Source organism: Dipteris shenzhenensis, chromosome 18, assembly GCF_047967505.1.
Source record: "Dipteris shenzhenensis isolate YYH24624 ecotype China chromosome 18, Dip_SZ_1.0, whole genome shotgun sequence".
Classification (NCBI taxonomy): domain Eukaryota; kingdom Viridiplantae; phylum Streptophyta; class Polypodiopsida; order Gleicheniales; family Dipteridaceae; genus Dipteris; species Dipteris shenzhenensis.
The window spans coordinates 43,877,369-43,892,569 of NC_141613.1; the positions used below are offsets into that span (position 1 = coordinate 43,877,369).

The 15,201-nt window shown below is 40.8% G+C and overlaps 1 protein-coding gene across 2 annotated transcripts; it reads left to right on the forward strand.

Moving 5' to 3' along the window:
* Positions 1 to 9,160: 9,160 nt before the first annotated feature.
* On the forward strand, positions 9,161 to 14,907 carry LOC147891271 (two-component response regulator ORR21-like). 2 transcript variants are annotated; one of them, XM_087389080.1, is made up of 7 exons: positions 9,161 to 10,484; positions 10,869 to 11,021; positions 11,111 to 11,494; positions 11,761 to 11,837; positions 12,052 to 13,407; positions 13,665 to 13,732; positions 13,821 to 14,907. In XM_087389080.1, exons 1-7 carry the CDS (start codon positions 10,280 to 10,282, stop codon positions 13,858 to 13,860), a joined length of 2,283 nt encoding a protein of 760 aa, XP_087245206.1. In that variant the 5' UTR covers positions 9,161 to 10,279; the 3' UTR covers positions 13,861 to 14,907. The 2 variants fall into 2 exon arrangements, with proteins under 2 accessions (XP_087245206.1, XP_087245208.1); XM_087389082.1 differs by having other exon boundaries at positions 9,162 to 10,484; positions 13,665 to 14,883.
* The last annotated feature ends 294 nt before the right edge of the window (positions 14,908 to 15,201 follow it).

A 15,201-nucleotide genomic window follows, 5' to 3' on the forward strand; every position in this document is an offset into this window, starting at 1 on the left:
TGGGTGCTATGATGTTTGTTATAAAAATGGAAATTTTTTCTTCATTTTGCCGTTCATATTTTTCATCTTTAAATTTATGTTATGATACACACATTTTCAATGTGCTGCAGCTTAAAAAAGAGTGTCTCATCAAGAAGCTTCAGGTACAAAGCTACCTTTCCACCAACACATTCAAAATTTTAATCCTTGTAATGCTCTCTTATCCATGAAAGACCAAATATCTACCATGTGTTTGAATGCTCATTCCTAAGCGTTTGAGGAATTCTAGCATGTCAAGAAAGTATACTTGTTTAGCATTACTCCATCAAAAATTTAAGGGATATACCATGGGCTAATTCTACCATTGATGCAATCAATATATTGTGCACTAATATAATGCACACATAATCATGCAATTGGATGAATAGATCAGATTGTTTGTGCATAAGAAATTGTGAAATTCTCTTTCAAAAATACTTTGATGAGGATAATGTGCTAAAATGAAGGATTTTATTTTGTTAAAAATCCCCTCTTTGCAACAGTCCCATAAATTCTCTCTCAAACTATGGCAAAAATAATAATTTATGCCATAGGCTTTGGTATGTTAAGCATAAAAAGTGGAACCTTTAAAGAGCTATATTCACTCTCCTTTGTAAAAGTTGTATAAAGCTATCAAAACAAAAACATACATTGCTTGGGCTTTAAAATTGGGTAGGGAATATTTGTCTTTATTTAGCATGTCAAATTAATCAAGTCACATTATGCTAAATGTATTTTTTTTAACTTTAAATTTGTGCAATCAAAATCTATGTAACATCTAGAAACTTGAACTTTTGGTTGTTCTAGGAGGATATCTTGATAGATTTACTTTTCTCTCAAGAACTCTTCCAAGTAGTTTTTTGTGTGTCAACTTTGCTTCAAATAGTAGCATATTTGTTTGTTGTGCAACATGTGTTTTGCAATATGTTTCAAACCTTAGCCTCATAGTAGTACCACAAGTAGGTACACTCATTCCACTTCATAAGTTCCTTAAAAACCCATTCCCCACATAGTGACCTGATCTCATTCTCTAAAGCAAGGAGGGAAAGATCATGTAGCCCTAGAGTGTATGTAGTTCTATGCTCATCATCATGTACTAAAAGAGTTTAACAATCTAGACTAGTGTGCATGCCATGTGATTAGCTATGGATGTAGCTATATGAATTAAAGTAGTAGTAATGAATCCCGAACATGTTAGGATAGAACCACTTATTTTACTAAATGAGCATAATTCTTTGAAGATTGTAGATAGCCGTGCATAGCTTGTCTTATGATTCATCTTCACAAGGCACTTTCAAAAAAGCATTATCTATATTACAAGAAAGCGACAAGGTATTGAAATTTTTAACATGTAGCCATAAGCGCCAAAAAAATGGCTACTTGAATATATAACCTTTATATTTTATGCTCTCTACTCCCTATGGATGTACACCTAGCAAAAATTAGAACTAAGACATAACCTTATCTAAGCTAGCGATTTTTCATACTTTGGAATTTGTGTATGACAATTATCAATGAGACATAATGAAGTTATGATGCCAAGGTAGTTTAATAGCCCACAACAAAAGGATATGAAATTTAGGCTTCCCTAGGCACTAGACAAGCTCGGGGGTCTTTCTGGGAGTGAGGTCTTTGTAATGTCACATAATTTGTAGATATAGAATTTACTTGTTTGGTTCTTAGGATGCATAATATTTATCATGACCTAATTAACAAAATACCAAAAGAGAAAGCGATTGAAAAGGTGCCTTGAGAAAATTATTAGGCGAATTATACATCACCTTTATTATAATTATTTTGGCATTGGTTAAATGCTCCTTTTGCCATCTTATTTATAGAATCAACTTTCTTGTCAATACTTTGTTAATGCTTCTTAGATTAGAATTACTAACCTTTTGAACTTTACAGTCATCATTGTTTGTATCATCACCCAATACCTATTGTAAGGCATTGTTCAAACCTTAATCTTGTATCATTAGATGGGGCCTTTGGGTCTATCTCCTTCCTAGCTAATGCATTAGATGTCATCATTGTTGATAAACTTTTGAATCTTAACAAGAAACATTAGCTTATGTTATGTCATTGTCTATATTGTTATCCAACATTGTTTTTCAATATATTTCAAACCATATCCTCATAGCTTATGTTAGCTTATGTGATGTCATTGTCTATACTATCATGCAAACATGGTTTTGCAATATAATTCAAACCTTAGCCTTAGAGTAGTACTACAATTTAGTACATTCCATCCACTTGATGAGTTCCTTATTTGAACCCCTACAAGTAACCCAACCCTAGATAGTGAGCCCAATAGATTTCATCTTATCTCATTCTCTAAATTAAAATGCGAAAACCATTGTCCTAAAAATTTGACAATTTCTTGTATGCAGTTCAAGCTCGTCATTATCAATTGAAGGAGTTAAATCTGGGGGGTCCAAATGGAGGTGTTTTAACTAAAAGTTTTGAGGTAAATTTATAGGAATTTATTTACATATGGGACTTTTTAGTTGAACTTTCAAAAATACTTGTAAGTTTGTATTTAAAAATGGAACTTTGTATCCATGCAAAATTCAAGATAATTGGGTTTTCTAAATACCCCTTGAATACACGTTGTATCTAGGGTTTCTTACTATGGATGAAAGTGCTAGTAATGAATAAATTACACGTTAAAATAGTACCATAGAGTTTTATTCAACTATGCATATTTCTTAGTAGATTTTCTTAGAAGATTTGAAAAGAGAAAGCATAACCATGTTAAATACTATCCATAAGTTTGCTTTGTGTTTTGCCTTTACAATACACTTTCAAGAAAAGATTTATTTATTTCAAGGGAGTCACAAGATAAGTCATGTTTAAACCATTGATATAAGCATATTAAAGTTGGTGACCTATAATTGTTCTCTCTAGCACTTTGTGGATGCACATAAAGCAAAAACTAGAAAGGAACATATGCTTCTACAAACTACTAAAGCTTCTTGCTTTAGCATTCTCGTATGACTATTATTGATGAGACATGATGAAGTCATGTGGGTAAAAGGCCATGAAATGTCAGTTTGCCTAGGCATGGGAAGAGCTAAGAGGTGCCTTTCCACAAGTAAAGTCTTAGAAGGCCATAACATACTAGTCCTACATAAGCTATAGACGTAGAATTTAGTTTTTTGGTTCTTACAAGCTCTTACAATGCATAATATGTATCATAGCCTAACTAGGAAAATAGCAAAAGCCAAAACATGCTCTACATTGAAGTTCAAATGTTACATGGTCAACATCAAGAATATTGTAGCAAGCAAAGCAAGAGTTCTGTTGTGGAAAGGACCCATCAATGGCTGCTGGTTCAAGGTAAACTGACAAAACATCTCCCAAATTTTGTGGTATGTCCCCTCTATAATTAGTCTTTGGAGTTTGTGAGTCATCTGCTATGGCTTTGTTCCATTGACTCTGAGGTATGGTTCAAATTAGAGAGGGTTGTGCAGGAATTTGGCATCATGGCCAAGTTCTACCTGGGTGTGAATTTGAAAGATGGTACTCTTGGGTTAAGACACCTAGCTTTCGTCGACTCTGGCAACATACTGGCCCCACATGCATGCGACAATACTCATGGTAGTGTGGGCGTTTTGCAACAGTGTGGTCTTCAATCATCGTAAGGATGGGGATGGTAAAGTGATGGCTATCGTGATGCAAGTTAAGGGGTTCCGCAGAGATTTCAGATGGGTCCTGTCTAACAAGGCCCCAGTCGTCTCAATAGAACTTTGCTTTTGGTTGGTGTTCACATGAAACAATAATCTTCATCACTGCATGCAGCGTAGGCAGAGGGCCTAGGGCCCATTTTGATCTGTCAATTTTTGTACTTGGTCTTTTCTTGCGCTTGACCAGCCCCTTAATATATCCAACATTTTGAATTCTTTTTTATAAAAACAATATTGTCAGGTCAATTACGCATAACATTTATTATAGTTTTGCCAGTCGCTCAATAGAAATTCGCTTTGGTTGGTGTTCACCTGAAATAGTGATCTTCATCGCTGCATGCAGTGTTGGCAGAGGGCCTATGGCCCATTTTGATCTGCCAATTTTTGTGCTTGGTCTTTTCTTGCGCTTGACCAGCCCCTTAATATATCCAACATTTTGAAATTTTTTTTAAAAACAATATTGTCAGTTCAATTATGCATTACATTTATTATAGTTTTGCCATTGCTTGAATGATACTTTTTGCATCTTCTTAATTGAATCAAATTTATTCTCGTTACTTTGTTAGTGCTTCTTAGATCATGGATTATTAACCCTTGTAAGTGCACATCCATCATTATTTGTATCATCACCCAACACATATTGTAAGAATCTTAATATGGTACAATTCTCAATGGGCCCGTTCACTCACTTATAGGATTCCTTGGTTGGGTCTACCTCTTTCCATGCTAATGAGTTAGACCTCAAAACAATATTCCTTCCCTCCCCCACATTCCCATGCATGTGTGCGCGTGCACACGCACACACACACACACACATTCTCTCTCTCTCTCTCTCTGTCTCTCTTATTCCAAAAAGTAATAAGGATCTTGTTATGCTATGATCTCTTGTTATGGACAACTAGTTATTACTACCACTAAAGCATGGCAGCATCTCAAACAATGCTATATGGACTATATTACTTTGAGGACCCATATCAAGTTTATGATGACATAAAAGTGGTTCTATGTTAATTTATGTAGAGATAAACATACTATGACTTGTGTGTCATTATATAATAAATGTTTCTAAATGTCCAAGACAATGGGTAATAAACTAAAATTATATCAAAAGTGGAACACCTTATACAATTTCATGACTAGATGAAAAATGTCCTAATATAAGCCCACAATATACAAATCTCAAAGTGTGATGGAGGATGAATAATGAGGATAGCAAATATGCATTTGATAATTACTAATTGAGCATTTGAGCATGTGGCTCAATCTAACAAGCTCTTTCATGTATCAGCATGCATGACAAAACTCAGCCGCTTGTCAAGAAAGGTTTCCATCATTGAATAAAGCTATAATGCTAAAAATATAATGCACATGTTGATGTTCAAGTGCAAAAGGTGTGCCACATGCAAGATTTAATCTAATGATGGTGACAAAGCAGCAATTGTAATGTTAGGACTTGTGGAAGGGGTGGAAAGCATGAGTTCTACATAAGTTATGTATGTGGGTTTGAAGGAGGGGGAGGGAGTAAGGACACACGTGTAAGTCTATGTGTGCATTGCATGCGCATATGCATGCATGTGGACAAGTGTGAATGGGTGGGTGAAAGATCGAAAAGAATATTGGTGCCTCGCCTAAAGAAAGTATGCTACGTGTAACCCAAGTTTCCAATATAGCAAATTTAAGTTACAATTGTGAGAGGATGTGGCACTAAAGAGTTTATATGTATTCATTTGGGCTCTTCATTATGAAACTTGGTGCTAGGCTTAGGAGAGTAGTGAAGGCTCTCAGAACTCAAGCTTGCACCTTGAAGGGTCTAGATGCACAACCGTCACATGTAGCACTAAAATGGGGATATCATATTATCTTGATGATAACTTGGATAGTTGTGGCAGGATTAGCCTTCCAATTTGTGGGCATCACTTGTACGATGAGTCGATATGAGGGACTCAATGGCTCGCCTATGCACATGCTCACTTTGTTCATAACTGGAGGCACTTCAATTTGGTTCATGCATAGAAAGAAAAGGGTGTGTAAATGCGCCCTCAGGTGCTCGAAATGGCACCTCCCTTTTGCAAGGTGTAGATTTGGGCATTGATCAATTATTTCCGAGGGCAGAACTCTATAGGGAAGCACCAGCCCGGTGATTATTTCATTGTTGTAGAGGGCACCTTGTAAAAACTCGCGTGAGCAAAATTTTACCATTTTAGGCCTCCTCGATTATCCAGCCAGTGCGCAGCTGATTCGCCTCCAGCCTTATAGTTTTGAGCGTGTGTGCACATGCCCTAAACTTTGCCATGTGTGGCCTAGCTGATAGAAAAGTGCTCTTGAGATGCTCAGAGGAAGGAGAGAAGGAAACTCTTTTGAGAGGAAAGTTGCATTATTGTTTTGTGTGGATAATTATCGCCCATGGCCACCTTTTCTCAAGCTTTTGGTAATGGGGAGGTCCCATGTGCCATGTTTGTGACCGGAGATGTGTGAGCCACAAAAGGGGAATTGAGGAGAGAAAAGGTTCAAACTTCATTTAAGGCTAAGGGGAATGTTCCCACAAAAATTGATTAAGCCAAAAGGGCTCAGGGAAGAAGGTACCCCTATGTACAGCTCGTGTCCAATGCCCATGCTTTTTTGCCATCGTACACACTCTGTAATGACGCCAGTAAAGCGCAAATGATAGGCAGATCGAGAAGGTTTTCCTTTTATTAGCAGATCTCTCGTACTTAAGCCTTGCAAAAGCAAATTGGCGAGCTCCAAAGTTAACTATTCTGGGCAATTGGGCAAACTCGTTGTGAGACGCCATGTGGACCTGTCCAAACGACGCTCTTTCGTCAATGCGGAAGCTGTCGTACGATACAATGACGCAAGGTGAAGCTCAGACCAAAAACCCAGGTGATGAGAGTTTTGTTTTCTTCTGATTTTTATCAGCCTCGTGACTGAATTGCAGCACCCTTTTGGAGGCAGGTGCGGGGCCTGGGAGTGGTGGAGATCTTCTAGTAGGTATGTATGTAGAGGAGGAGAGTGAGGAGAAGCGCAGGAGGCAGGAGAGAAACCTGGGCGCCATGCGAAAAGGATTGGAGGGTTGACGTTATTTAAAACGCCGTGGTCCTGGGAACCTGCATTTGATGCAAAAGAAAGCAAAAGAGAGTTGGGTTGCTGACATGCGGCAGGGGAGTTCTGAGGAGGGGATCTCCATTGAACGGATGTTGCAGTGTCCTGATGATTTTGAGCTTCAGAAAAGCTCAGAGCGAGTTCAGAATTCGACAGACAAAGAACTGGTCTTCATCACTCTTTTGCAATTTCATGTATAATATCATCATCCTCTTCTTCTCACTATCACCACTCTGATCTCTTCTGTTGCAGTTTCTTGTATAGTTTATCAGTTTATGTCATCCCCTCCACTCATCACCACTCTGTTTAAATAAACTTGTTCTATGTAACTCTTCAGTCATCACCCTCCACCTGGCCAAACTGCCACTTTCAATTCCTCCGTTTTTGATTCCATTTAATGATTCGCCCATGAGCTGGCACATCATCACACAGCACCCGCATCAATGCCTTTGCTTTTAGGCTTTTGCTACCCACCCAAGTTCCAACCTCAAGTTCTTTCCCTAAGGGCGGGACCGTGTGTGCTGCGTAGCTCTAACGGCAAGGAGGGTCCAGCATCGGGACATTGCCAACTTCGAGGACTCGTGCTAGGCAGTTTGCCTCCAAAAGCCTCTCCAAATAGCCCTTGAAGGTCCACGGAAGGACCTACATAATGAGGTAGCTCTAGTGCTCTAATTGCCCCCCCTTACGTGTAAAACATACTATTGGAGGGCTCTGTGATCCCATTCTCGCTCGACGTTGAGCACACATCATAGCCATCGAGGTCATTATCTAGGCTATGATGCAACTGTCGAGAGACTTGTCGAAATTTCTAATGCGCATTGAAATAAGTGATAAAGGGTTGCCAAAAACTAATGGCTCCTATTTGCTTGGGTACTGAGTCCACAAAGTCGGACCTTAGGGGATCACCTTAAAACATGCAACAAGAAACACCTCCTCTACTCATCTTTACCAATAAATATGCTTGCACTTTATATTATGGGAATGTGCTCTATGTCTGCACATGTCCATTTGTGTGCCAAAACATGCTTGCCAAACATTGCTCTAATAGTAAGATGGGGTAAGTAACACTAGTAGGGTCATCTCTCCACCAAGCACAACATTCTTGTTGCATCCCATCTCAATGAGCCAAGCCAAATGATACTTGTGGATGCTAAAGAGGTGCACTGGTGGTATTTGAGATGCTAAGGCACCTTGTTTGTCAAAACCTCGATGATAGAGCCAAAAGCAATGTTGCAAAACACAACGAGTGAACGATTGGTAACTAGATTTTGCTATAATATATTTAACCATAAGGTCATGCTACCTCTCTCTTACAAAACCGGAGCACCTCGCGTGGCTCTATGCAGGCGCAAGGGCTCATAACATTGGGGATACGATGACATTTTTGCTTGCAAGGTGGCCCACCATCTTTGCATTGCAAGGTAGATGCCCATGGATGCTTTTTTAAAAGTGAACCAAAGGTGACATGTCTATGGAATTTGAAAGGAAGCTCCATCATAGAACCAAAATATTGCCATTACAAGTGGCACAACAATGTAAGCATGGAAATTGGATTCTTCTATGCTACTAGGTTAAGGCAGAAGCGCCAATAAGTGAATAGACGGCCAAAAGACAACCATGCTTGCCGCATTTCTTGTGCTTTCTATAGTCTAAATACTGAACTAGAAAATCTGCAACACCGATGTTTCATGTTCTTTGAGTTTGGCACTCGATTATAGAGTTAGAAACTTGCAATTACTCTCAGACGTCCTAATTCAAAATTTAGAACCATGATGACTTTGGGCATGGCTGCGAATTGAAAATCCATCATCGGTTAGTACAATATTTGTAGGAAACATTTTTTTAAGAGATACAAAAACCTCAAAGTTGAAAATTTTAAAGCTTTTTCATGGGATTTTGCAAAAATATAACTAAAAATGCCTTAGGTTTTACAACTCTCTATTTTGAAATTTGCCATTCAGTTTCAAAATTTGCCATTCAGTTTTTCATGAACATTGGTTTACTAGAGCGAAGCTCTGAATTGGCATCAACTAATTGGTGTGTTGGGACATGACTCACCAAATAGGTGGTGCTAGTTAGAGCCTGCTCATGAGGCAAGAGAGGTGGTTTACAAAACACCATGTTGCTGTCCAAGTTGATGTGCAAACAATTGATTTTTTTGCGGAAACCCCCCTACGCGAGAGCAACAATGTAGGATGGGGGGTAAAACGTAACGTATCAATTACACAAATGCGTGTAGAGGGCGGGTTAAAATAAAATATGAACCGTCACTAATTGAGCACAATGGACGGAAGTAGCAAGCGACAGGGGGGGGGGGGGGGGACTACTGTCGGGTGGTGTATAGTTAGGTCTGGTGGGGGGGGAAGTCCGTCGACGGAAGTTCCCGATCGCCCAACAAAACCGGCGACGGGAAGTGAAAGGATTGATCAAATCCGTCAAGAGCTGCTGCTAATTCCGTCAATGCAGTGGTGAATCTCTCTCCCGCCCAAGTCTGTCGGTTAGTTTATTCCTTTCTTTTTGTCCCGTTGGACTTTGGGTCTCCATCTGCACCCACCATCCTTCCTTCCTCAAGCCTTTTCTTTCCTCTTCAAGCTTCCCCTGCCCCTTACGCTTCCTCTTCCTCCTCTTCTTCTTCCATTGCAATGCCCACATTCCATTTGCCTTCCCTGCCTCCCTTTCCCTCTCCCCTCCTCCTCCCCTCCTTCCCTTCTTAAGATGGAGATGCTCAGAGCTTTTCTGCTCCTCTTCCCCTAGCATGGCCATGGACACAGTTTTGCTCCTCCTCTTCCTGTAGCTTGGACATTGAGCGACTGCTCCTCTTCCTGTAGCTTGCACATGGAGACGTGTGTGCTTCTCTTCTTCCTCTCGCATGGACATGGAGAGAGTTGTGCTGCTCGTCTTCCGGTAGCATGGACATGGACAGAGCTGTGCTTCTCCTCTTCCTGTAGAATGGAGATGGAGAGAGCTATGTTGCTCCTCTTCCTGTAGAATGGAGATGGACAGAGGTTCCTGTAGGATGGAGATGGAAAGAGCTAACTACGCTGCTCCTCTTCCTGTAGGATGAAGATCCTTCCTCCCCCTCTCTGACTCCCAATTCCCTCCCCTGCCTCTCCCCAGCTCTTTTTAGCTCTCAGCTCACTTTCCCATCTCCCAAAGTTTTTCCTTTGCTGCCTCGTTGCCATGGCTCTCCCCCTTGGAACCTCTTGTTCGCCCGAATAATCAGCTTCTCCACCCCGCGTCCCAAATAGACTCCCTTTGATCTCCGTAGTACGACTCCAAAACCGACGGCTTTCAGTATCTTTTTCTCCGGGCCGCCCTGCTATCTTACTCAACCCTCTGCATGCCTCTCCATTGCACTCTTTTGCGACTTTGTTGCATGCAAGTGCCACGGTACACAATAGATCCTCCATTTGTAGCTGGAAAATTTCAACTTGGTTTTTTTTCGATGCAAGCGCACGAGCTAGAGTGAAGTCATCATGGGAACCGAAACAGAGTTAGCCTTGGCGGCGAACCAGGTCACAGCAGTTACAAGTCCCAGTGGGTTTACTAGTTTGAAAACGAACAAGGGACTCGTCCAAGGAGAAACTATCTTTCCTGCTGGTTTGCGTGTCTTGGTGGTCGACGATGATCCTATCTGTTTGCTGATTCTTGACAGGATGCTGCGCTCATGCCTTTATAAAGGTATGGCTTTTGAAAGCTCCTGACACGTGAAACTAGTGATACTTCAAAAAGAAAGGATATGCGTACTGTTCAGAAAAACAGGATTACAAGATTAGTGTAAGGGTGTCCTCGTTTCGTGCCTGGCAAGTTTTTCTCTTAGGGCTGTCGAAGGTTTTCTAAGGTCGCGGGCGTAAACGGAAAGTCATTTTACCACCAAAAATAGGATTCTTTGAGATCTTGATGAAGCTTATTGTGCTCACGTAACATGGCCTTCCCTCTAAGTGTTTGAAAATATTTTGGCCGAATACAACCAACCTTTAACGACGGTGAAAATTGTCTTTGCTCAGCAAGACTGCTGACGTGCTGTACTTTGGTCTAAGGCGTTTGCTTTTTTGTTGCCTACAGTGACAACTTGCGGAAGGGCAGTCGAGGCTCTTAAAATCCTAAGAGAAAACAAAGATGGGTTTGACGTTGTCATCAGTGATGTACATATGCCTGATATGGATGGTTTTAAATTACTTGAGCTTGTCGGTTTGGAGATGGATCTTCCTGTCATCAGTGAGTTTCTTGCTTACTTTGGCATGTTAAGGGCTTATTGCAGTTTGAAAAATTTGAACTAAAGCTTGTAAATACAAATGCCTGTGCAGTGATGTCAGCTAATGGAGAGACAAGTGCTGTTATGAAGGGCATTAAGCATGGTGCATGTGACTACTTGCTGAAGCCTGTGCGCATAGAAGAGTTGAAGAACATCTGGCAGCATGTTGTGAGGAAGAAGCGAAAAGACCCTGAACTACTGGGAAATACTGAAGATAGATCACGGTTTGATGATTGTGGAGAGAACCTCACGTCTGCAAGTGAAGGACTTGATGGGGCTTCAAAGCACTCCAAGAAGAGAAAGGATGCAAAGGAAGAGGAAGAGGATACTGAGCTGGAAAACGAGGACCCATCAACGTCAAAGAAGCCACGAGTGGTCTGGTCTGTAGATTTGCATCAGAAATTTGTCAATGCAGTGAACCAGCTAGGAATTGATAGTGAGCTCTCTTCCTCTGCCTTTTGTGGATTTCACATTGTCTCAGGGACTATTCTTCTGTTTTTCTGGTCATGCCGTGAAATTTGGCTTCTATTTCATCTAAGCTGAAAAGATTGGAAATCTGTGGCCTGATCAATGCTTCCAAACTCTGGTTTGCTGATCTGTCATCTCTGAAGTATTCTGAATAGGCATTGGCAAGATGATCCATGCTTACCAAATCTGTACAGTCTCTGATTGGAAAGCTATTAACAATTATTTTTCATGCAGAAGCTGTTCCCAAAAGAATACTTGAGCTCATGGATGTCCGTGGCCTCACAAGGGAGAATGTTGCTAGTCACTTGCAGGTATGCACTCCATCTAAGAAAGAGTACACGGGGTTTTGGGGGGGAGGCAGTTGGTCAGGGCAACATCTGTTTGGTTCACGTTGTTATTGTAGACCTCAACGTGCGTTGTATCTTGTTGAACTCATACCTGCTTCCTTGGCTGCACAGTATGAGTCACGGTCTATCATACATCTTGTGCAGATTGTCATTTATTAATCATGGGTTTACAATGCAGAAATATCGGCTGTACTTGAAAAGGATAAGTGGAGTAACCCATCAAGCTGGAGGCTTAGGTTCTGCATTCCCAGATGCAACTTTTGGTGCTGTGGGAGGTGGGCTGGGTGATGGGCGTGGACAAATGTCCCCACAGGTCTTGGTATCAACGTTACAGGCTGGGCTTTTAGGAAGGTTGGGTCCTAACAATAACACAGGAATAGCCAGTTTGAATCCATCCTTACTACAACAGATTGCAGCAATGCATGATGTTAACAATGGTGAACTTGTAAGGCCATTCTATGGGCCACCCTTAATGAGTAGTTCAGGCAGCCCACATCTCACTAATGCAAGTGGGCTGGATTTGAAACATGCAAGCCAGGGACTTGAGCAAATGGTCTTTGGCCAGCCTGAAAAGGGGTCCAGATTATCCACTTTACAACAACTTTCTGTCGCTGCCAGCTTGGGAAGAGTGGGACAGCTAGCTGGTCTCGACAATTTTCAAGCTGACACCAGCAGTCATTCTCTGATGGTGCAGATTCTACAACAGCAAGCAAACTCACAGATGGCAGGTGGAACAGCGAATGAGTTAACTGATGGCAAGTGGGCAGCTGGTGGGCTGCAGATGCCATCAGGCGACATTGCAGCAAGGCTTTCGAATGTCAACAGCTTTAGTACTGGAATTGGCTTTGGAGCTGGTTCCCATCTAATGCCAGGACAGGAATCTTCCTTGAATGGCCCTAGTTTGACACCTTCTGATGGTGTCAGCTCTCTTAGAAGAACTGTTGCTGTGGACATAAAAAATCTTAATCTGTCTCAATCTGGAAATGCCAATAGCTCTTTGCCATGTACAGTGTCTTCTCCATCAACTTCTTATGGGAGTGATAGTGTAACCATTGCCACTGGAAAAAGGGGATTTGTCTCCCATGCTCTTGAGGTTTTGCCCCTGAATGTGCAAAGAGCAGTCTCCAACTCTGTTGCCCTCTCAGCTGGAAATTCGGCTTCAAGGTTAAATATGGGGCAGAACAATTGGCAAGGTTGGCAGAGCCTTGGACTGAGTCAGGAATTAGGACAACCTAACAGTGTTTTGGCTGCACATTATAATCAAGTTCCTCCTGGTCACGCATCAAAGGTGGGTAATTCACGAGAACAAGGGTCACTGTGGGCTTCTGGATTTCAGGATAGTGTGGTTGATGCAGAATGCGTCAAACCTCTTGTTCCAACTGCTCCATCATACCGGGAGCAATGTACAGGAGAAAGTGGGCACAGATTTAAAGAGGCCCCTTTTGAACTTCTGTTGGGCCCGAAAGCAGAAAATGGAGCAATTCCAGAACCCTTTTCATCATCAGATGACTTGTTGAATTCATACTTCAAACAGGTTTGTGATCAGCTGATCATGTTTTCTCTCTGTTCCGAGCATCTGTTCCTTGTGGTTATGCATGCATGAAATGGTTTTCTGATCTTAATCTCTCTGTTCTGCTTTGATATTATCTGCCGTGTAAACTCATTTAATTTTGCCATTTAATTTTCATGTGCATCGTAAGTTGTTGACACAGAAAACTTTTATTTTCATGATATTTTACAGTTCTGGTGACTGATTATTGACTTTGTGGTTTACGTTCTTGCCCTGTCCAGCAACAGCAAGAAGTAATGGGTTTCAATGATGGCGATTTGGCACCAGAAGGCTACTCCTTGGGTAACATGTATGTGAAATAGAATCATTATTTTGTACAATTACTGAGCCTATTTTATATTAAAAAAGTCTAGGATGGTAAGAAAATAGGTATGCAGATCAAATACGTTACGTACGGATGGTATTTTCAGAGGATGAGTGTTGGTGGCTGTGCCTTCTGTAGTACCGAGCTCTCTTTGAGCAGAGGAAACACATTGTAGAATATGTCATGGTTACCGTCTGGGCTCGCTCTGAGGCTCTCTTGTAAGTTGTCACCCGCCTTTAGAGAATCCTAGGAGTAAAAATGGTGAAGTGAAATAGTCAAAGTTACATATGGGGATCAGATATGGATGGGTCCCCAGGAAATGGGAACGCATTTGAATCCTACCAGCCAACAGGGAATGGTAAGATTCTTTCACTTTAATTTATATGTTACAGAGTTCTTGTTTTTTGCTGGTAACTAAGCAAAACTGCCTTCGAATGTCTCTCCTCATTTCTGCAAAAGAACTTGTAGCCTCTTTGCAGGTGTTATAGAAATGCAGGGTTTCAGAACAATGATCTTCAAAAGGTTTGCCCATTGTAATCATGAGCGCCATTTCTCATTGTGCGTTTCCTCAGTTATTTCGTTCAGGATATATGTACTCTGCTGTTTCATCCAATTTTGATCTTTAGGTAAACATCATCCGTTGATTGTAGTAATTCTATGCAATGCTTGCATCTTGTTTCTTGATTGCAAATGTTGAATAAGAATGTCCTGCCAGCTTGAAATTTCAATGGGGCGTTTTGTTCACCAGCACATACAATTTTAGCCAATAGTATTTGCAGATGTCGCAGTCTTTTATTATTAAGCCATCGATATCAGCTCTCTGCATCGGGGTCAACTCACCAGTGCCAAAGAAGACATTTTAAAGTTTCTTACTAACCCCTCAGCAGTCCAAAGACATTCATTTTGAACCTGATTGTCTGTCTGCTATTCAGGGAGTTGATTTAGTAAAATGAGCAGTATCCATTCAATGCAAAGGTATTAGAAAGCCAGCTCGAACTATGAATTTATCAGGTGCTCCTTCTTTGTTGAACAAAATGATTTGATGCCAATTAAGCTATATGAGTTGCAATATTTCTCAGTTATTTAGAAGAATGGACAAGAATATTCAACATTGAGGCCTTATTTTATAAATATATTCTCTGTAAAGAAGCTTTGGAGCTTGTTGCAGGAGAGAGAACCTGACTTGCTTTTGTAAACAATTGCTTTTATATGCAAGTAGATTCATTTTCTCTATCACTTCATTCTCAAATTGGTAGTAAGAGATGGGAGTTAATTATTAATTCAAGACAAGCTCAAACTTTTGGCCAGCCCCATCTCAATCACCCTTGGTGTAGATAGGGTGGTGTAATCTTTTGAACTTATGTAACTAGTGTTGACACTAGAACAGTTCTAAGATTGTTGTATCATAGAGCTTCCAAGGTTTGTGTTCTTTATCAACTCCACATTTGTCTTGT

Excerpts from the sequence above, each read along its gene's own strand:
- LOC147891271 (XM_087389080.1), top strand. The coding sequence starts at position 10,280 with ATGGGAACCGAAACAGAGTTAGCCTTGGCGGCGAACCAGGTCACAGCA. Across the intron at positions 11,495-11,760 it reads GAACCAGCTAGGAATTGATA|AAGCTGTTCCCAAAAGAATA; the intron begins GTGAGCTCTCTT and ends TTTTTCATGCAG. Across the intron at positions 11,838-12,051 it reads ATGTTGCTAGTCACTTGCAG|AAATATCGGCTGTACTTGAA; the intron begins GTATGCACTCCA and ends TTTACAATGCAG.